The 23,678-nt window shown below is 37.2% G+C and overlaps 1 protein-coding gene across 2 annotated transcripts in view; it reads right to left on the bottom strand.

The window, feature by feature from the left end:
- The window catches only part of LOC142331019 (uncharacterized), a 316,345-nt gene that overhangs the window by 250,364 nt on the left and 42,303 nt on the right, over window positions 1-23,678 (bottom strand). For both annotated transcript variants that reach the window (XM_075376587.1, XM_075376588.1), the window contains exon 2: window positions 8,816-8,940. In XM_075376587.1, the coding sequence (XP_075232702.1) occupies window positions 8,816-8,935 (120 nt within the window). In that variant the 5' untranslated portion in view covers window positions 8,936-8,940. The remainder of the gene's footprint in view (window positions 1-8,815; window positions 8,941-23,678) is intronic.

The raw sequence follows: 23,678 nt of genomic DNA on the forward strand, positions 1-23,678 counted from the left end.
AACGGAAATGACTCTTCTCCAAAGAATTCACACGATCGCAACACTGTGGTAATCGCTGTGCGCTAGCCGACACGGCTATTACAATCGCGTTCGACTTCTAGCAGCGTTAAGTTGATTATAATCGACCGGAAAGACGCAGATGAAAAATATTGGATCCGTTACTCTCTTCCAAAAAATCGCGCACCAAACTCCGATCTTTGCTGAAAGTAAGATAGTCTCCTGAATGAAACTACTCTGCACTCCAATATCGATTTTTCTAGCCGTTTACATAGCCGCAACTCCGATCTCCTGAAGTGTGTCCAGAGTCGCCTGCTAAAACTAGTAGGCAACTTAAGGAGGATTTTCAGGTCGCTCTTCGCAGTGACCGGAAAGAACTCAGGATTAGGAAATTAAAAAGACAAGCGGTTGCAAACGACAAGGAGACAGGTCCAAATCATCTCGGAGTCTGCTGAAGTAAAGAAGCTCTCTTACGTGAATTCCTATATTGCCGCTAACAAAACGGATAAATCATTTACAATAATCGAGTATTTTTCGGCGATCGGTCTCGAAATTTGTGGAAGACTTGAATACGCTACGTATCTAATTATAATTTCTTTGTGGTTTTGCGAGTACTCCTGTACGACATTCCGATCTGCTGAGAAAGCCTTCTTATTCGCTTTCGAGGTGATCGTTCAAATGATTCGCGGACAAATTCTAAATGACTTTGTCGTTTAAAACTGTCGGCCGGCCGGACCGTTTTCTTTCATCTACACTATCGGTTTCACTAAAACGAGCACTACCCGTAAAACTATCGACTTATCGGGTAAGTTTGACGAGAAAAGCTACGACACAGTATTACGATGCTTTAAAATATTTCTCAAGAATAAATTTACGTAAATTTATCGATCGTGTAAAACGCATTTAGTTTTTCTACAGCACACCTGTCACCGATAGCCAAAACAGAAAGAGAGATTACTTGATCGGTGTGTATACATTATCGGTACAAAATCAAGCGTTACCGACCGGGCCGATTTTGATGATACGGCACTGAGACTCGTCTATATGGAACAATTAGTCGGTAAACGTTTGGGGTCAATATCTCCAAGGGATCGGAGCGGGGTAGATAGTTTTTTGAGTCGATTTTCTCAGAGTTCTGCAAACATAACCCGGCTTTATATTAAGCTCAGTGCATCCGTACATGCTTTTTACCATTAAAAAAATTGCCCCGACTATTAACTTTTAATAATATATTTAAAAATTTTTTTTTTTAATTTCTCCCATTTAACATAGTAAACTTAGAAAAACCAAAATATTTGGTTTGGGGGTGGGGGAGCAGAGAAAGTAAAAACTTATCGATTTTTTTGTAATTTTTTAAACTTTTTTTGAGTATCATATCCACTCACTACCGATGCCAGGACAGTATAACGATTTTATTGTCAGATTCTTTTTATTTACTACTAACAACATGTACGTATGAAATATTTTGATTTTGTTTCTGTATTCCGTTTTGTTTTTAGTAAAAGTCAAATTTATTTCAGTCGATGTTGGCGTATTTTTTTCGGAATTAAATCGATTACAAATTATACTGCAAAATCTTTGATTTTATTCGTTAACTGGCAATTTTACGAAGTTGAAAAATATAAAAAAACTGAAGTTAATATACATATAAGCGTAAAAAATGTTGTTAATTTACACTGTTTTTTTTATTGTTTTACAATTTAAAAACAAAATTACAAGATATCACAATACTGAAAATTGTAACTGAAGAGATTACAATTAGGTAATCTCTTGATTGCCTGATCGTAATTTTCAGATTAAAAATTTACCCTTTAATTTAAGTTCCAAGAATTTCAACACGGTTTAATTTTATCTTCGGTGCAAAAATTAGGGTGAAATTTTTCGCAAGCTACGAAAAGCGAAAAGAGTATTCGTAATTACAAGAAATGTTTTTTTTTTATATTTTCGTTTGTAGAATACGTACGCTGACATTTTTTTCCGTTTCTTTCATCAAGCAACAAATATATTAATTTTTAACTGAATTACTTCCATTTTGGTAGTAATATTTATTTTTATAATTTCAATGTATCTAATAATGATGATACATCGTTCAAGAATCGAGATACCCGCCCGCCTGATATACAGAAAATAATCTCGTAAAAAAATATAAAACTGACTTTTCACCTTAATTTAAAATACTAGTCCCATTACTGTTTTAACTAATTTCATTTTACATAACGTCCTACGTAAAGAAATTAATATTTTATTTTTTAAGAACCTATCAAAAGACGTCATCGACAATGTGTGATACTTTTCTATAATTAAAGTTTTTAAATTCACTGTTACAAAGGTAGTAAAAACGACAACCGCATTTATAATTTTGGAAAGTTTACCCGATTACTGTTACGATACATAACTGCAGTACAAATTATTGTATGGAATAACAAACGTTACGTGACGTGACACTAATTATAACTTATCTGTTGGAAAATTGTGACTAATTACGTATTTTTAACATCACATCATACGTAAATTATTGTTAACGAACTTGGCCAGTTTTAAAATTAAAAAAAAAGATTTTACACACACACACACACCACACTATACCATGAAACTGGTTACATAAAAATACCTGAAATAATGTTAATGATCTGAATATACCAAGAAAAATTTTGCATTTTAAAAAAAGTAAATTTTTATTATGTCTGACGTCAACTTTCCACAATCTAAATTGCAAAAAGTACAGAAAAAATTATAAATCTATCAAATCAAGTATTTAAAAAAAACCCCCTACAAAAGACCACCATATTCTGTAAATTAAATATACAATGTGTGTAATAAATACATATAGTCGCGTGTTCGCGGTTCGATCAGGATTTTGAGAGACTGACAATTTAAAATGTTTAAATAATTAATAATTAACAATTAATTAGTTTAATATAAAACATAAATAAAATTAGGCTAATCAATAATAATAACAAAAATAGTAATCGCAATCCCGATAATAACAATAAACAAGGATTAAATATAAAATAGAATTTCAAGTAAGGATAGGATTTATTTACAGGTAGTTAATCATAAAAACCAGAATTCAGTCCCATTAACATAAGACATTACAATGACCGCTAGTATTTAAACGTTAACAACCGGTATTGTATTACTACGATTATAAGATTAGCCAAAAGATCTTTCACGGCAAATACACTTCCTTTTCAGAAATAAAACTACCCTATAGTTTATGAATGAATTTATTACTTTAACCCTTTCACTGATTGTTTTAACAGTAAATCACCGAACAACATTCTTGCTTGTGACATCACGTTTAACACACCGTTCAGCACTACGGTTGGCAAATTTCGCCGTCTTGCAATCGCGTCGAACACATACTCGCTTCTTCAAACTGTTCTTAACTCGTGTTTCCTGGAGTATTTATACTCCTACCCTCTTGACCAGAAGAACCAGACCAAAGTTGAAGCGTGAGAACGATTGTCCAAGTCCTTACAGTTTCCCAAACATTCCTACTCCGGTCGGGTAATTTTTCTCATTAAACAACATCTGTTCAAGTGTGTCAGCGGGCAGTATTACAAAGAACGATTGTTAAACGGATCTGTTAGCCTAAGAAAAAGGATTCCTTTTAGTCCTCTTCTGGATTCCTTCCAAGGTAATATTTTATACTACTTTCTTCTTAATTGGCAGGAATCCGTTACTGAGATCCGTTATACCAGTCTTATTAAAATAAATAAATAAATAAATATATATATATATATATATATATATATATATATATATAGAGAGAGAGAGAGAGAGAGAGAGAGAGAGAGAGAGAGAGAGAGAAAGAGAGAGAGGGATTAAATGAATAAAACCCAAAATAAATTTTCAGAAAAGACTGTTCATAATTAATAATAAGAAAATATTATGTGTTTTAAGTTCTTGATCCCCTGAATGTTTTATTAAAATTCATCTCAAACGGGAAAATAACAAAAGATTAAAAAGGAGCCTTCCGTTTGAAAAATCAAAAATGTTCCCAAGAGAATTATGTAGGATTCCATTTAATTTTTTTTTATACCTTGAAATGTTTTTTCTTTAACGCATCCTTGATATTTAAATGAAAACAGAAAAGCGGGTTCAATATTTTATAAAGTCCATCTAAAGTAAATAAATATAAATAAAACCAGCAGGATTGCATTACTTCCCGGCTTTGTCCTCGACAGATTTTTATTTTAAATACGTCATATTTAAATATTATTCATTTAATTATACAATATTTAGAGTACAACTGTAACAAAGATCAAAATATTGGGGGAAAAATTTGAATATAATTTGATCCCCTTCCTCAAATTAAGTTTTTAGCTTAAAAATTACGCCCAATTAAAATTATAATTGACAAAAAAGTCAAAATTGTTAGGAAAAAATTTTGATCGACACTAAATGACGTTTTTTCATCAAAATTATACTGTATTTAGAGTAAAATAGTTCTTAAATATATATATATATATATATATATAAAAATACAACATTTTTAACAAAAACTTTCAGGTCCCAATCGACCACTTACTCGATAACTAGTTCATCTAACATTTTTAATAACAGCCACAACTTGAAAAATATATCAGAAATTATCAAGAATTCCAAAAAAATTAAAACCCAGTTGTACGAGTGCCTTATTTAGAAAAAATTAAGTCCCCTAAGAAAATTGCGCGCTTTATATTTGAAATGTGAAACCGTCTTACCCGTTCATCGGTAGGAGTGCAGATAGTAAATTAATTAAGCAGTCCGAAAATTTTGTGCCTGTTTTCACGTATGATTTTTGCGATCTTCTTAAACAATTTCGGCTAAATCTCAATTATCTGAAAACCGATTTGAACAAATGAGGTGTCATTCGGTTCAAAATAAAAGCATAATTCGATCAAATTAATCCGAACACGGGCAATTTTTTTCTTTATTTCTACCGTGTGGCTACACTGATTGACCACACCCGTTCTTTAAGTTATCAGTGTAATTTGAAATTATTATTCGTCGGTTATTTAGGAATCTACTTATAAAAACGTTTGTGAAATGTTATTTCATCGTTTATTAAAAAATCATTTTTTCGTATTTTTGTTCTGCGCGTCTTGAATAATATAATAATGGACATAACTACAAGAAAGCGATCGAATACAATTTTCTTTCTGAGAATACCGATTTGACACAACGAAAAATGGCTTCTGAGTGATGTTGAACTAGAGACAGTGAATGCAATTTTAGAACAATTTTTTGAAATCGGTTCCTTTTTGCCTCAAAGTAAAGGCAAATACGGTCGTAAAAGAAAAACTACTCCAACATAGGATCGGTTATTAGTTAAAAAATTAAACTTGATCCAAAATTATCTGCTACGACTTAAATCGACAATTACCAGCCGGTGGAACAATTTACATGTGACGACTGTTAGACGCAGATTTGTTGCAGGTGGACGGAAAGCTCGTCGGCTAGCTAAAAAGCAGCTTTAACAACAACGTGCAAGAAAAGCTCTTGCAAAAGCGGGCCGTAGAACCGAAAAAGACTGAAATGATGTTACGGTTTTCGTCAAGTCGCATTTTTACGTGAAGGGGCAAAGGATTGTACGAGTATACATTAGAAAAGCATCAGATAAAAATAAATCACCGGCTCGTGTTCGGCGATCGGTTAAACGTCCCCAGAAAATAATATTTAGGGGTTGTTTCCCGACTAAGGCCCGTTTTTTAAGTCCGGTAGACGGTATGTTGAAAAGCGATGGATATACCGAGATTCTGAAGGAAAGGGTTGTCACACGACTTCAAAATAAATTCCCACAAGGCAACGGAGTGTTCCAACAAGATTTGGCGTCGTGCCGTACTGCCGATAAACCGGAACAACTTTTCGAACAACGAAACATTAAAGCGCTTCCGTGGCCAGGCAACTCCCCAGACTGAAAATCTTTGGGGAATAGTAAGTAAAAAACGATTCAAAAAATGGATTACAAAAAAAAAATGATTGTACAATTTCACGATGAACAAAATATGTAGTACACTTGCTGAATCGATATCAGATCGCGTACGTGAAGCGATTAAGAATACAGATACAGATATGATTTTTTTTTCTAAATCACATCTGTGTTCGGATTAATTTTCACGATACTGTAACTATAAATAATTAGAAACTCTTAATTATCGCCGTTCTTTAATTTTCAAAAGTTAAGTTAAATTTTTAACCTCGGTTATTTCGTTTAAGATGTTGTCGAGTACGTACATTAAATTTCATTAAAATATCTCCATCCGTTTTTAAGATATAAATTTTTTATAAAAACACAGAACGGTGAACAGACGGGAAAAGAAGCAAAATAGGGCAGTTGTCTAGATGAACTTTTTTTATTTTGTTTTCCTCAAAACGAGTCGCGAAAGAAAATTTATCCGCATAAATTTTTACTTGTAGAAAATGTCCTGAATTCTTTCAGTTTGTTCGACGAGACATTTAGTAAATATTACGGTTATTATTACAGTTAAAATGTAACTGACCTTTGGCTTTGTTTAAATCTAGATACTGCAACTTCACACCACGGCCGATTAAAGACCATATTTACCCTCCGACACGATTTAAACATCAAACAATATCCGCATTATAAAAACACGTCGATTTCTAACAATAAGACCTTTATCATTTTTTACAATTTAAAAAAAACCCGTTTTTCTCAAGAGAATAAAGAATTAATCAGAAAATGTTTTCATTCCACGGTCCTAAATTAATTATATACGTAACTAATGGAAATTATGTTTTATTTCAATAGAGGAATAATAACGGTACTATTTATCTGAAGGAATTAATCGATTTTCAAGATCAGAGTACTCGAAATTAATAATAAAAAAACATTAAAAATTATCTACTTATTGAATGAAAATGTTTATACGCTATCGATAATCATTTTACTATTATCAACTAATACGCTTTTAATTACTAATATTACAGATTATGAATGTTAGAAATTTATTACATTTTATGGAGGTTATAAATATAATTAAATCACAGTCTACTTATACATTTATAAAAACAGTGAAAAGTACACCGTGGAAAAAAATATTTTCAAATTTAATTTAACTAAATAATTTTTATTTAAACGATAAGTTCTATATTGTGAAACCGCAAATATGTCGCTTCAGATTACTAAAAGAGCCGGGAAACGGCAAAGTCATTTAAGTTCCCGAAAAGCCGGTTGTTCATTTGCGAGTTGATTTTCTGAAAAGGAACAGTAATAGTTTATTTTTACCGCCTAAATTTATTTTTAAAGACACTTATATCGTTAATAATTTAATCCTGTATATAGATGTGGCTTTTCGATGTAGATTCACGATGCGAAATTTCAAAATCGTACGATAAACCGCTACAGAGATAGTTTATGTGTTTTCTTGACGCGTGAAAAAAATTTTATTAATTCAAAGTTTGATGAGAGACGACGACACGAAAAAAGGCATAACGCCTATAAGGTTCCTAAGAGATGTCGAATTATGTAAAAAAATTATTCGTGTCGAGTAAAATTTTGAAATACGGACACTACGGCGACCCTATCTTTTCATCTTCTTGACAAAATACAACCGAAATTAAATTTAGTTATAAATTCAACCGAATATTACATTTACATGTAATCGACCGAGGTAGAAGTAACCTATACGCGGTAGTTTTACAATAGAAAACTGACAAACTAAAAATACTAATAAAATTTGAAAATAAAATACAATAGTGCGTATATAACGCATTTCTATTTCGTAGGAATCATTTTTATTCGGCAGCCAAACCGACAAAATAAAACTATTTCTTCCGCTAACAGTTTTAGTAACTTTCGGCATCAATATATTCTTGTTTGTAGTTACGCCATTAGAACTTAAGCAATCGTCTTTGCGATCAAAGTAAAGTAAAGCTTCTCGACCGAAAGCCGTACTAGATTTATCCGATGAAAATTGATTTTTAATAATCTATTCGGCAATTTTTGTAAAAGATCCAGATTATTTCTAAAAGCAACATCCCAAGCGATTATCCCTTATTTTATAATAAAGGGTGCCTCTATTTAACGCAGGATTTAAATCGCGCGCCATTTCTTTTCGCCGGGTTGGCAACGCTTTCTGAAGCGCATGTAGTATAATTGCGCCTCAAATCTGCGAAAATGTGATTTGTCAAAAGACTGCGCGAGTTAGGTGTGAAACGTGGAAAACATTTACCGGATATTATTTTCTACATTTAATCGAAGCGTTTACTCTTTCGAAGTATATCGTAACTTTTCCGATTCGTGCGTAAATAAAGGTTAATTTTGTAAATTTAAATCCCGCGTTACTTTTGGGATATCCTATACTATGAAATGCAGGCGTACCACCTGTTAAATTAAGGGCAAGAATGTTATAGAGGGTTTTTAACGGCACGCCTAGGACTGAGGCTAGAAGGTCCTTATTATAAGAATGTCAAGCAGAGTAGGAGGCACCCCGCACAGGCGGCTGGACGAGGACAATCATTCCAAGTGTAGATGGATGGGTGTTAAGGAAATTTGGTGCGGCCTAAGAATAAACCCTCGCCCCGGATCAGGTAAGAGTATCTAAGCGCGTTTCTAAAGCTCACGCCTACGGAATAGTACGGCAAAAGGAAACAACCAACTATACCGTCATACGTTAAGCCAGACCTCAAAAAGAGGAATAAAAGCGGTTAAAAATTAACTTTTATGCGTGCCGAGTCGGCGTAGTATTGAGAATAAACACGAAATATTTCAGTTATTTGGTAATCGATTACTACTATTTTCCCGTTACTTACGTTTATTTTTTCGATCGTTCACTCGTCGTCTTTCCTTAAGAGTTATAGAATCACATACCTTATGGGAACGACGTCCATCAATAGCGACGATGAAACCGACGCCACAAGCGTCCCTTTCAGCTTCAGGATCGTAAAGGCCATCCTTGGCGGGTAAGGAGAAGGCCTCACTTTTCCACATCGGACCTGCAAAAAAAGAAGAATAAAATAATTCACAGCGCTATAGCCCAGTATTTTTTATTTTTTTTTGTAAGTTTATTTCCCAGTCGTATTTATCAGACAGACTATATTCGTAAGATTATCGCCGCTCGTATAATTCCATCTGTCAATATATTCCTTACTCTAAATATATTCCTCTCTCGCGCATATTCTTTTGTTTCGACGTAAAGGTAGTAAAGCTTGTCGACTTATAAAACTCAAACACGATTTAGGAAAACGGACCGGCCTTCGCGGATTGAAACAAGATTACATAATAGTACGGTTAAGAAAACAAAAATATACGTAGAAGTAACTCAGAATTTTCGCCGGTTTAACTTAGATGTAATGTGCATGTTAAGTTAAATATACCTTAAAATTTTACACGTTAAAAGTAGATGATTACAGCCGCTTACAACTATTACAAAAATATTTTATTTTTGTAATAAAATAAACACGAAGAAAACAAATACGAGATAAAGATTAAAGGAGAGGTAATTTTTTTTCAAATGTGACGTCTTAACATCGATTCATAAGGCTCGCGCTACACGATTAAATAACAAAACAATACATAAGAATACGTATTCACATCGTACAGTCGCGGGTGAAGATAAGAAAAGAGACGGATAATATTAGATCGATTGAAAATAATAGTAATATTTTGCGATGTCATCATCAATCGGTACCCGATACGAACAAAACTCGAGGGCAATTAAGATGCGGTGAATCCTTACAAACCGAACAAATTGTGAAAATTAAAGCTATAAACTGTAAATTAAATTAAATACAAACTACAGATCTTTAAAATTATTCTTTATTATTATTTTTGGATTTTCTAGTTTAATTTTATCTACATTAAAGTTAACTACAGAAACTGAAAAACAGACCCTCACAAGAACAATGTATACGAGTACACTGAGGCATACATGCCCGATCTTTAATAAATTACAAAAAATTCTTATCTTTTAGTTCATTACTACTCTGATATTGTCGGACAATATTCATTTCTTTATTTTTTTTAATGTATATATATTGATTTATTAATAATTATTGACCTCCGATTGTAAAAAAGTTGACAATAAATAATTCAATAATAACTACGTAAAAAAATAATTTAAAAAATCAGAAGTTATTAGTGAAATAACATTTTACGCACTTTTAAATATGTGTATATGAAAGTTAATGGGCGTACAAGGAAGTCATGTGGTATCCACATCGGATTTTTTAGGTTTAAGTTAATTTTACTCTTTGGGTTGGTTTGTTTCTCCCTAGTAACAGTAGGTTACATCGGAATTATCATATTTTACTGCGTTACTGTTTTGGGGTTTCTGGAACTATTTTCTTGTGTACAATTACACTTCGACCCTGAGTGCATGTTTTTGTGTGCTATTTCCATCCGAATTAATTTAAAAAAATTATTATCTTGTGCGAGTCTCGTCGCTAAGGTTTGTTGACCCTCACAACCGTGGGCCACGGAGTAATTTTTTTATATTATTTCAAGCATCTATGTACTTTTGTTGTTAGACGGGTTTATTTGACTTTGACCTAACGGTTTACTCTCAGAACCTTTTTTCACGCGTTTAAGTGATTTAGACCCTGATTAATTCTGTAATTTCATTTCTTGATGGTTTGTATATAACGGCTGAATAAGTTTGTTTACCTTTCGAGTTAGATAATTTTCGTTAGTGTAAATTCAACATGTCCGATTTTGAAAACTACAGGTCTTGTGACGATCATTCTCAGACCTAGGCGGGTAGAGAAGGACCTGCGGAGAGCAGTTAGTTAGTTCTGTGAAACTTTATCTGGTGAAGGTGAGCCCGGAGAAACGGTGCGACGCACCGTTTACCTTCGCCGTCGACACGTGGTTCACGTTCTTCCGTGGCGATAGCTGGAGTTGGCGGTCGTGCGACGGACTCTTCACCGGTTGGTTTGCGTGGTTTTCTCCCGCCACCAGCCCATTCGGTCGCCCTAAAACATAAGACCGAATGTCTGTGCCACAAACGGCTACTGCGTCTCGAAACAGTTAAGCGACCAGTGCTAACGCTTAACTGTAGGAGCTATCCTACAGTTAACCTAATTGCGTGAGCGGACTAATCGTAGTGCCACACACCACTCACTTGAAATATATTATATAAAAAAATGGGTAGAGGCGAACCCCGGCGACTAATAAAATATATGACACGAAATATATTAATTTACATCGTCAAGGCACCAATTCGCTGCCACGCCTAGGTCGCTGAATGCCACAAAGTACCAATACACCATATTAAAGCGCTTGGAGCTTTATTGGCTGGTGACCAGCCATCACTCTCGGGTAGCTTCCCACGGCAGCACGCTAGGATCATTTTTTCCCGATAAACTACTGATGCCGACTGAACAACGCAACGGCATCAAAAAAATCCACACGGTCCGACAATAAGGTTCTCGCCACACTGATTGGCCAATTTTCCCTTTGACCTGTAAGTTCCAGGGTGGTCTGAGTTCTCCCACCCCCCCTACCAAAGCTGGGCAGTCGAACATCATGTGTTCGTTCGACAGGACCTCCCCCCCCCCCACAGATGCACAGCTCATCAGCTGCCAGGCGGAACCGAAACAAATATTGATTCAAATTGACATAGTTGTGAGCACCTGGGCACCCGTTGTCCATAAATACAAACTCGAGGCATACCATCCCCCCAGATTCCGTATAAACTTGTACAGGTATCTTCCCTTAGTCGTGGTGTCCTATTCCAGCTGCCGTGCTTCCATCGCGAGGCTCTGCAGCCTCTTCCGTAGGCGAAGGATAGGCGACTGAACGAAATTTAGATCCGGTACATTGTGATCACCGTTCCGCTCCGGTACTGGCCCGGCTCGAAACCGCATCCCAAATTCCACGGCCTCCCGGCCTCTTTGTAATTTCCACACGGCTGCTCGAACTTTCACCGCTAAATCGTTTGGGAGAGCCTTTCTCAATACGGCGGGTGCCTCGTAGGAGGTTGTTTTAAAAACACCAGTGCATACAATTAAGGCTCTGCGCTGGGCATCCTTAAATTTGGAAGAAGTGCTCTCTCTATTCATATCCGACTGTCATGTTGAGCCAAAAGGGTCTTCGGGCCACACAGGAGTTGTCTTCCCTTGAACCAGGTTTACTCGGGTCTCGTAAAAAGAGTCGGCCTCTGACACGAGCTTGCGGAGACGCGCTGGGAAAAGAATTGAATGACTGTGACCTCATCAGACTTTCGGAGAAGAAATGGCCAGCGAATATGACAAGGGGCCTTCGTCGAATCCGCAATATCTTTTCTGTAGAAGAGAACGTGGTGAAGTTTGTTCATTTGTCCGGGCGGCACCAGGACGGACACTGCAATGCAGTCTACCTTAGCTATTGATTTAATTCGTCTCCAGGGGATTAAGGCCGGCGAACTCACCAAGGAGGACATGATGATTACGGGGAGCACTTCTTCGGTGCCGAGTGCGAAACGCTATGCAGTTCACTTCGCATCGGTGGAGGGTGGACCGGCTTTCCTGAAGGCGATATTGACGGACATCTGGGTGGTAATGAATGCGTCGGTGACGTTGTAGTTTATTCTTCCGAAGGGGAAGCTAGGACAGAATATCTTCAACCTGGTGGCCTACGTCGGCAGAGGACACGGTGAGTCGGTGAAGGTTCTAGCTCCCTCCCAAGCGAGCAATACTCTGGTATCATCGACGCCTAGGATTGCGAAGTCTACCCCGGCGATTGATGAAAGCCGCACTATGGTAGTGAGAACAGTCACATGCCGACCTGCTCAAGCAAATGACGGGACGGAGACTGTCACCACGGAAGAAGGGGGTCAGGTTCTCTCTCTCCATCGGGGTAAGGATGAAGAACTCTGCATCTTTGGAACTTCGGGTCACGGGGGAGACGCAGGGCAGTAGTCCATATTAACAGCGATAAGGCAGGCACATCAGAACATGACACGGCAAGCGGTGGCTTGAGTGCCGGGCGAGCCGGCGGAGTTTAAGATAACATCGCTGCGTCCCGCATTTGGAAACAACATGAGTGTTACAATCATTACTAGTCACCGAGTGCCGGTTAAACTAACGGAAGGACGGATCAAGATCGGTTAGGTCCACTGCCGGGCTCTGATACGGGAGGCTACTGACAGATGTTTCAGATACTGAGCGGTGGGCCATATGGTCGCGACGTGTACTGGTACGAACAAGTCGGGACTTTGTTACAACTGCGACAAGCTAAATCATCGGCGGTCGCATTGTGCGGCTCCCGCCGCCTGTTCTGTTTGTGGATTGGAGGGCCACAGAGCGAATAGATGCAACACTAACATGAAGTTCCTGCAGTTTAATTCATACAGATGCCGGAGAGCTATGGACCTCTGTTGGGAGTCAGCCGTTAGGAATATTGTTGATGTGGTCTTGCGAAATCCAATGTGATGTCTGTGGAGGGTGACAGAAGGCTGCAGACAGTTCAGCCTCTACAGCTATTGGATTTCCAGCTGCAGGAATACCGCTTACAGAAAGTGAGGCCGGAGAAGGGTACGTATGAGACGACCTGGGTGAATTGGTGATGTACAGCTGTTACCACTCGCCAAATGCTAGCATTCATTGCTTTGTTGACTTCCTGGATGTCTTGGTTGAGGAAATCAGCAGACGTACAGGACGAAATGTGTTGATGGCAGGGAACTTCAACGCGAAGAACCATGACTTCTCAGGTGCTGTCACATCGCTCAGACACCTGAGCGAGAGGGCTAGCTCACTTGGATTAGTGCGCATCAACAGAGAGGATACATTCACTCGGGGCAGTTAAGGTTCAGCGATAGATTTGGCATTTGTTGGAGATGAAAGAGTTAATGTTTAAGGGGCTGGAGGATTTTGCAGGAGAAGTCCCTGTCAGACCACTCACATGATTCAATTCAAATCCAAGGCTCAGTCCAGACTCGTCCACTGAACAAGGTTGGGCACCTCGAAAAGGGGGTGCGAGTGGTTTGCGGAGGAGCTGATACGTGTCGTATCTCGGATGTCATGTATGGACTCAAGACGGAAGACACACACGTACTGCAGTAGCTCAGCCATAGACCTTCTACACAAGCGGTCCTGGGCCAAGAAGAGGGTCAATCAGCGGGCCAATAGGCGAGGGGACCTCGCAAGAATCGCCACCTCATATGGTGATTATGCCGAGGCAAGGACTGAAGGAAACGATCAAGAATGCCAAAAAAGACTTGCTGGCGCAAACTCTGCAATGACATAGACAATGAACCCTAAGGTAGGGGTTACCAGTTAGTGACTGGGAGGTTTGTTCGACCCCTCCCTGTACTACAGAGGCCAGGCGGGATGCCCCAGGGCTGGGTCCTGGGCTCTCTGCTGTGGAACACTGTCTATGACGGAGTACTAAACTAGAATACCCGGCGGGGGCGACCGCCATCGCTACGCCGATGACCTGGCGTTGGTGGTGTTGGTGGCGCAGACGGAGGAACAGGCAGTGCTCGCTGCGAATGATACTATCACCACTGTCTCTAGTTGGATGGACAGCAAAGGGCTACTGATTTTTCATGAGAAGAGCAATTTCATCATTATAGCAGGGAGGCGCCACCTAAGAACAATCTCTATCACAGTCATAGGGAAAATGGTCCAGCCACGGACTACCGCCAAGTACTTGGGAAATATGGCTGGACCGTCGAAGGAACTTTGCTCCTCACATCCGGGAGATGTGTGAGAAAACGGGTCAGATGATCACACCCCTTAGTAGACTGCTTGCGAATACTGGGGAACCCCACTCGTCCAAACGCAGACTGTATGCTCATATTACCAACAGCGATACGGGGCTCCGGTGTGGTGCAAAGCGGTCGCAATTGGAAGGAAGAGGCAGCGCCTTGAAAGCATGCAGACGCGGATGGCCTTGAGAGTGGCGTCAGCGTCGCCTTTGTCTCGACCGAGGCAGTCATGGTCATTACGGGTATGCCTCCTTTCAAAAACTGGTGAAGGCCCGTTCCCTAATATATCAAGGAGTATCCAAGGAAACCGCGTTCGCTGCGGTGCTACAGGATTGGCAAGACGGTGGGATGCGTCCACCAAAGGCAGGTGGACCCATCATCTTATTCCGCGGATTGGACCGTGGTCCGGGAGGCGGTACGGTGAGCTAAATCTTTGGCTCACGCAGTTCCTGACCGCCCACGGAACCTTCCGGGCTTAACTGCACTGGTGGAGAAGGGTAGACAACCCGGGTTGCCACTACTGTGGAGAGATCAAGACGTTGTCTTCCACTGCCCAAGGTGGGAGGAAGAAGGGCGTGCTTACGCGGTGGCCATAGGGTTAACCGATGAGGACGGTGTTACAGCGTTAATTCTTACTAGCGAGGCGAGGTATAACGCGTAGCTGACTTCATAACGAGGATTCTGCGCCGGAAGGACAGAAGCAAGGGGTTAGGGACAACCTCGGGTGGAGCTGCCGTCGTCGTGTCTTCACGGATGGGTGGTGGCGAGGAAGTCCGGGAACTCCTGATCCCCTGCGGTAGCAAGACTGGGTCCTGGCGGTGCTTCCCTTCGGGGTTGCTCCGCTTGATGCAGGCAATAAAGGCCGAGTCTCGATTCCGGAGGTAGGCGGGTGGTCGGGAACGGCATAGCCAGACCGCTCACTATTCCTCTCCCGTGATTTGAGACGGTGGCACCTGCCGGAGCTGTTCTACGCTTAATTGCGGATCCGGTTCCAGAAGGCGGAAAAAAAAATATCTCTGCGTAATGCCTCTACCATAATATAATAGGGTCGTTCGGAAGATTCTCGCCTGACAGAGATGGTGCAAGTACGACCAAATAACTGTGCTATTTGTCAAGTATTATCCTTTAAGTGGCACGGTGCTAAGTTTCAGACGCATAAGTTTAGTTACTTGTTTGTACCGATCCGATGAAGTAAAGCATATCTTGACGTTTTATGAATAACCGATAAATCGTTGTAGTCGATACGGTTATATGTCGTTACAAATTTTTTTATTTTAAAAGGTTCAATCCCAACGGAGATACGAAAAGAGATAGATTCCATTTTAAAAGGATTCTTCTCTTCTTTTTTGACGGTAAAAAAGCGGGCTGCTGAATTTTAACGCGGTTGTACATCCGTTCAAGATGCTCGCACACACGTCTCGGGATGTTGATGTATAACTCCTCCACCTTCTGTGCTTCTATGCGCACCACATTCACTGGATTCGGCTCCCAGCGGTTGTTTCCTTTTCCCAAATCTGAAGAAATTGCTCGCTGGAGGCAGATTCACTTCAAACGATGAGTCAACGTCGAGACTTCATCGTTCGGCTGAACCGTTGAGCCGAAACAGCCGAGAACATTCCGAATTATATTGCTATATTCCTTTTGTTTTTCAAAAAAAAAATTTAACATCAAATGACGTTAACGACGAACAAATCTGCAAATCACATTAATTTCGTATCGGACAATATTTTTTTAAACAAAACATCAACGAAATGATAAATCGAGAAAGTACTTCCCAATTAAATACCGTGCATATAAAGAATAATAATAATACTATAATAACTGTAGTTTGACAAAGATAAATAATCCTACCGACTGAGCGACTCGGTCGGTTACAGGTGAGCGAATCAAATTCACATATAACCTCTTTTTAATAAAATAAATAGATCGTAAGAAGTTTTGACTAGATTTAAAAAAGTTTAATATTATCGGCAGAAAACCAAAGATACTGTTGAAGCGAGTAACAAGAGGACGAAATATTATCGGGTAAATTTTACAAGGAAAAACGGAAGGAAGTACAAAGAAAAGAAGACACGAGTAGAGTTCAGAGAAAAACTGCTAGAACTTATAACAAAAAATCGAAGGATCGCTTCAACTTAAAAACCACAATCGCTAGACAGGTACCCTAAACTACTTTATAATTAGAGATTGATTTTCAGTCGGATCTTATTATTACTAACCCCTTTCGTTTTTATTAACGGTCTTAAATTACGTTAATGAGCTAGGAAATACTTACAACGAACGGGATGACGGTGGAAATATTTCGGCGACCGTAAGACATTGCTGTACTATAATTTACAAATATTTTAAACTAGTTTTCTGATTTTTAGATATTTTATATACAGAATATAATAAATTACAGGAGACGTTTTAATCGATTCTATGTCATTCACCGTAAATTTAATACTTATCGTTTAATATAACGTATACTAGATATGAGAATATCGCAGATAACAGAAGCCACAGACATGTAACAATTAAAACCGTAGCGGTGAAACGATCACGATCACGTGACTTTGAAATATGACGTCAAAAAGCCTGGCAAAATATCAAAGACAAATTCTCTCCCCAAATTTCTCCCCGCTATATTTTATTTTTCACCCGCACGTATTCTAAGTAAAACTATTAAAGCTTTTCGTTACGTAAACGTTAATAGATCAACTAAAATTGTATTTAGAGCAGACGCAATGTATTTTGATTAATCAACCGATTGTATAAATTGAAAAGGAGCTTATAAACTGATTTATATATGCGACATATAATTCGGTTAATTAAACGATATGACATAGAATCGATGAAAACGTCGTTAAGTATATAAAATAGTAGTCGCTGTTCGATAACTTATTATCATATTTATTCAGAATTTCCCATCGTTCTAGCGTGAAACTGGGACTATATTTTTCAACACGCGATACCACGTCGTGAAATTCGGATCGTAGCAGCAAAACACTGACGTACATATTTTTATATTACAAAATAAATACTTATCTATTAATTATATTAAAATAATAAACCTCAATAGATCACGCAAATTAAACGCTACAAATTTCCAAATTCACAACCGAACATTTTCAAACCGATAACTTATTTCCTTTTACTTCGCGGATATAATACGTCTCTATGCAGGTACAGCTGCAAAGCTAAGAACAGCAAGAACGGCGACGTTTCTCATAAATTTCGACGTTTCATGACCCTTTCAAAACAAAAAATATAGAAATTAGTGGAAGATGTACGTACATCTTTTAATCGCCACAAGTCGACAGAAAATTTGTATCTAACATCTTACACGCCTTTTCGTACATTAGTTTGAGAGCCGATTTCAAATACGGTATCGAAATTGTGTTACCGCGTTAAGGTTTTACGTAAATCGTAATTTGTAAAAAAAGTTTTTAAATAAACTCATTTTGATCGACTACCGGTTACAATTAATAATACTTCCTGTATTTTTACCGGTAGCGGGGGCGAGAAAAAGAATCGTTGAATCGGACGAACGATTCTTTTTTACGAATCCTTTCTTAAAATCGAATCGAAAGAATCGATTCCAGAAAAAGAATCGTTTATCCCACCGCTACTACCCGAGTAATAGGCGGAATATGAAGCGATCATTGTGGCTCCCGTCAGATCGCGATTTCCTAAGTACTGCGAACGACGGATAGTGAAACGACTTAAGACGCCCACAAAACGATAAGAATGGGAACGGAATCGACTTCTCTTCAGCGATACCACAATAAAGGAAGTGAATTTCTTGAAAGCATTGTTATTCGGAAGACGACGTGGAGATTCGGCTCATCGATATCGAGATGAAACAACAGTCCGAACAGTATATGCAAACACACAGACACACACACACACTCGCCGAGCAAGCCTAAAAAAATCCAAACAAATTCGAATAACAAGATTATGGCTACCGTGTTTTGGGGCCGAAAAAGAGTTTTGTTGGCAGAATTTATGAAGCCAGGTACGACAACACTGAAAGCTTAGAAAAGCGATAAAAAATAAACCAGCGAGCGAAAATAACAGATGGGATCATTTTTTTGTACGGCAGTGCACAACCTCCCGCCGTGCACTGGGCGGGGTCTAAGTCAAGAAGTAATATAAAAATGTATATAACGTTTTAAAACGCGTTGGAAATTCCTTTTTATAAATAACATTAACAAAAAAAATCCCTTCCGGTAGACCTATATAAAAAAAAAACGGTAAATATTATTTCAATAATACAGGTAGAAAAGATTCTTCAATGCATAAAACTTAGGTAGATAAAGAAAAAAACACATTCGAATTATTTTTCTTTGAACCAAAAAGGGAAACAGAAATAGAACAACCGAGACAAGATAGATGCACAAAAATAAACACAGCTGAAGAAATAAAAAAAATCGGCGACAACAATATATTTTAGAAAGAGAAAAATACATTATAGATTAGGCCTAAATCATAGAACAAAATAACTCGATTAATGGCAAAATAAATTAAATACGCTAAATAATAATAATAATCGGAAGTAAAACGTAACTGTTTTTTTCTTCAATTACAATAATTAAATTACTGATTTTTTTAAATTACAAATTAAGAAAAATTAGTTTTGAAGATCGATTTAAAAATTCAAATATATTTTTATTTCTTTCAAATTTACGAACGATCTCATAACATTTAACTAAGTTGTTAATTTACTTGATAAAATAAATGAATTTATTACAATAACTAAAAAACAAAAAGGCTCGATGGAGTTGGATTTTCGAGGGATCACACAATTTTAATATAGCCCTTCTTCCGATAATAAAATTTTCTTATTTAAAAAAAGTACATAATTTGTTTAACTTTACGATTTGTTAATACGGTAGAAATAAATTAGCATAAAATCAAATATATTGAATCTAAAGGCGTTATAAAATTATTTATTTACTTAGCGAATAAGGGTAATCTGCCCGATTACAGTTACTTAAAAGAGATGAAAACTTCCATACCTCACTATAATCAAGAACTTTCCGGATGAAAGTTAGAAACCCTCTCGCTCCGCCATGAACGACGGCAAAAGTTTAGATAAAAAAACATAATATTTTGGCAAATTCAGACATAAACGCAAGAAATATTTAAAAATAATATAAACGAAGTACCAAAATTGAATAGCAGTAACTTAGAAAAATTAGACGGAACCCTAACTTAATCGTAAAGTTATAAAACAGATACCGCCACTGTTTAAGGAAAAAATAATAATTTGAAATTCTTTCTAGGATGAAAAAGTAAAAACGTTAACGCAACTACTTTTTTTAAAATGCGGGATGTATTAGACAGTAAGATTATTTCCATCCGGAAAACTTATCGTATTTTGATCCGTCTTTTAAGTCCAACTTCAAATCCTAGTAAAGGCGGTTACTTTTATAGGGATTTGAATACTATATCGTGGATATCGGTGTTCTTTGGCGCGGTCGGGTTTCAATTAACCACACATCTCAGAAACGGTTGACCTGAGACTGTGGAAGACTACACTTCACTTACACTCATACATATCATCCTCTGAAATAATACCAGACGGTGATTCCTGGAGGCTAAACAGGAAAGACAAACAGAAGTAATTAAAATAATATTTTAACAATCGTTCGCAAATATTAGGATATAAATCTTCACGCCAAAACCAAAAAGGTTGTAGGAAACCCGACACGAAATATAAATGACTTATTATTCACCGCAGAGAATTGGTGAATAATAAAGGTCGTAACTCACACAGAAAGTAACGCTGTTTAGTGAATTATATCTCAGGTGCTTTTTCATGTCAGTCATAAGAAAAGTGGTACAAACAGTGTAAGCCAACAAATTAATGTCATGAAATAGTGTTTTATATATATATATATCACGGTTCCACACATTAAGTTGTCTCAGTCGATTCGTTCGAGAGTTCAAAGAAACTTGTTAGAAGAAAATCCTCTTCTAAAGATCGTTTGTAAATCGTTTCATTTCGAGAAACAGTAACATTCCACGGCCTCCAAGATCCCTTGATCTTATAACCTATGACATACGATTTATTTTTCTACGGTCACCTTAAAAGCGGTTATGTTGCGATATATCTGCTACAACGGAAGAACTGAAAATCAATATGCGAAAAGGAAATCGTCAAAATCCCCGCGCAGAATGTCACGAAGGAACTGCATGAATGTCTGGTAAGAGATTGACCTCGCCCGAAATAGTCATCTTCATGAAATAAATTTAGGGTACCATCTTACGACTTTAAAATATATTGAAGAACGCCTTAAACAAATGTCGAATGACAATTTTTATCTTAAATGTACGTTATGTAGTATTTTGTACTATTAAATTTCATAATGAAATATTTTTTGAAAATATTTTTACGGCTAAATTTTCCCGTTTCCCTGATATTTTCCTACGGAAAATTGCGGGTATACTCAAGATAAAAAAACGTAACGCAAAAATTATAATTAAAAGATCCAAATAAGCAACTAAAACGTAGCAAAATAATTAACGACTTGTATATTAAATACACAGACGAAGATAGCGTTCAACGAAATAAATAATACATCGATCGAAATTCACGTAACAGTTTAACAGAATATAATTTATAATATAGATATTTCTAATTTATTTTTTTTAGTAAAAAATAGCCGTCTATAATTTTAAACTAAGTCGTTACCTGTTTTTTAAATAAAAAAAGTTTATGATCACAAATAAGATTGAATAAAAACTACGAATAGTTCGTAGTAACAACTACGATAATAAAAATGTTGAACGAGTCGATTCAAATTACGATTTACATCATTTAAAGCGATAAACTAATTACTTTTTTACAGAATCAATCAAATTCGATGCTACTCTTCGTTTTTTGTGCGTTTTTTTTAACCTCAGCACGTTTACAATATCCTACGATACGATAGTTTAGGACGGCGTTTCTTAACCTGGGGGTCACGGTGATGTGATAAGAGGGGTAGTGAAATTAGCCTGTAACTTTACACATAAACAATAACGAAATCATTTTACGAGGAAAAAATCGTTGGTTATAAAAATTTTACTTAAATTTGTAAGTACATACATATAGAAAATAAATTATCGAGATAATCGCATTTGTTTTTCGTGTAAAAGTTTCTCCATACGCGACTCCATGTTAGAAACACACAAAAGCAAATGTTTTTAAGTAAAAGAGGATTCCTACATTTCGTATTTAGCGCAACCGTAGACGCAATACCCTTTTCATACAGAAGTAAGAGAGGACGAAAGGGATTAATATTTTCAACGCTTCTGCGACTAAATTTCCGCACTCACTTCGACTAGCAAACCAAAATGTACGTAAATCTTCAGATGTGAATTGTAGTCGTAACATTTTATCGGCAGACATTTCGACGAGCCGGTCGTGAATATCATCGGTAACTTAGCGGCTCGTTTTCATTTAAATGGATTCGGTACCGGTTTCTTCGAGAAATCATTTTTATCTTCCGAGATATAGTCGGCCGACTGAATTTTTTTTACGTTCGAACAAGACGCTCTCACAGCGAATATTATGCGAGGAGGCCAAATTACAAGCAGCGGATACACGTCAAGTCGGAACCAATAAATCGCTCGTGTTTGTACGCATCATATGTGCACGTTCATACCCGTCGCTATCAACGAAGCTAAATAGTTTTTACTAGTTTTCATCGGCTTTGGGGTTGGAGGGTCGCGGAATATTCATTATTAATTTTTTTTTAACTTTTTGGAGTTCGTGGAGCTAATAAGCTTGAGAACGATCGGTTTAGGATGTCGTAAATATCGTATACGATGTGTAAATAACGAAAGTATGTATGTCGTAAATATCGTATATCTTTCGTACATTCCAATCTTTGTCTTCCACTACGATCGTTTATCTTTTACACGTCCGTTTATCGCTAAATAAATTAAATCCGTTTGCCTTAACGCAAAGAACGCTAACTAGTTCCTCTGCTTAAATTTTAACGCGCATTTCAAACTCCATTATTATCTTTCTTTCTGGTTTTTCAATGTCCAAAGTGCTATAATGTTTTCAAGGATGTCCATTACTTTTTGCACATTCTCCTTGTTAAAGCAGACCTGCTTTTGAAAATTGCACTTTACAACTGAAATTCCCGCTTCTGTGAATTCGTTTTTTCCATCTTTACATTTTACTTTTCATCATCTTCTTTGCGATTAAATTTCATTACGTTTATTAATTTTCAAAGTAAATTTCTCTCTTAACTGTAAATTTATCCTATCTATATTTTCTGTAATTCATCCGTTAGTTTTTGCCAAAAGAATAGCGTTTTGGCAGCGAATTTTTTATATTTTTGGGTTTTTTCCTCGGTAAGTTAATCTATTTTCATATTTTTCATTAAATTCCTTTATCGTTTCTACTATGAACTTATCGAAAAGCAATTAAAACCTGCATTTCTTCGCCTTCCCTTTTCCTCATCACTGCCTCTTGATTCTTCCCTATATTTCGGTCAAATTTTCTTAAATTTTTTTAGCGCGTACAGTTTCCTTCTAATTAAATGCTTTTAATTATAAAATTATATTTATACGTATACAGGATAACGCACGAAACGATCCGACATTTATTTTGGCGATAATCGTTTAGGATTATAATACTTAATATGTTTTCGCATTATAATAGTTAATAATGCGTTTCACGTTGGCAGAAGCGACGGCAGTTCATGAATACTCCGAGTGCGCAGTTCGTGTATCGTTCCAAGATGGCTGACAAAGGAAGACTGACTGTTGAACAGCGCGTAGAAACTGTGTTTTTTTTAATGAAATGAAAGGAGTGGTCTTTACTCAAAGACGATTTCGTGCTCGTTTTTAAACTCGGTGGTCACCATCGTTTAAAACAATGCAGACTTTACGAAAAATTTAATAGCGACGGTTCAGTATTTGAGTAAGCGCGAACGGCCGGCCGATGTCCGTTCTCCACAGATGTGGAAACTGTCAGACCGGCGTCGCGGAGGAGCATGGCCAAATTAACAAGAAAAGCAGCAGCACAACTTGGGATTTGCACGACGAATTTTAAAAACAGAT

Source organism: Lycorma delicatula, chromosome 10, assembly GCF_047948215.1.
Source record: "Lycorma delicatula isolate Av1 chromosome 10, ASM4794821v1, whole genome shotgun sequence".
Classification (NCBI taxonomy): Eukaryota; Metazoa; Arthropoda; class Insecta; order Hemiptera; family Fulgoridae; genus Lycorma; species Lycorma delicatula.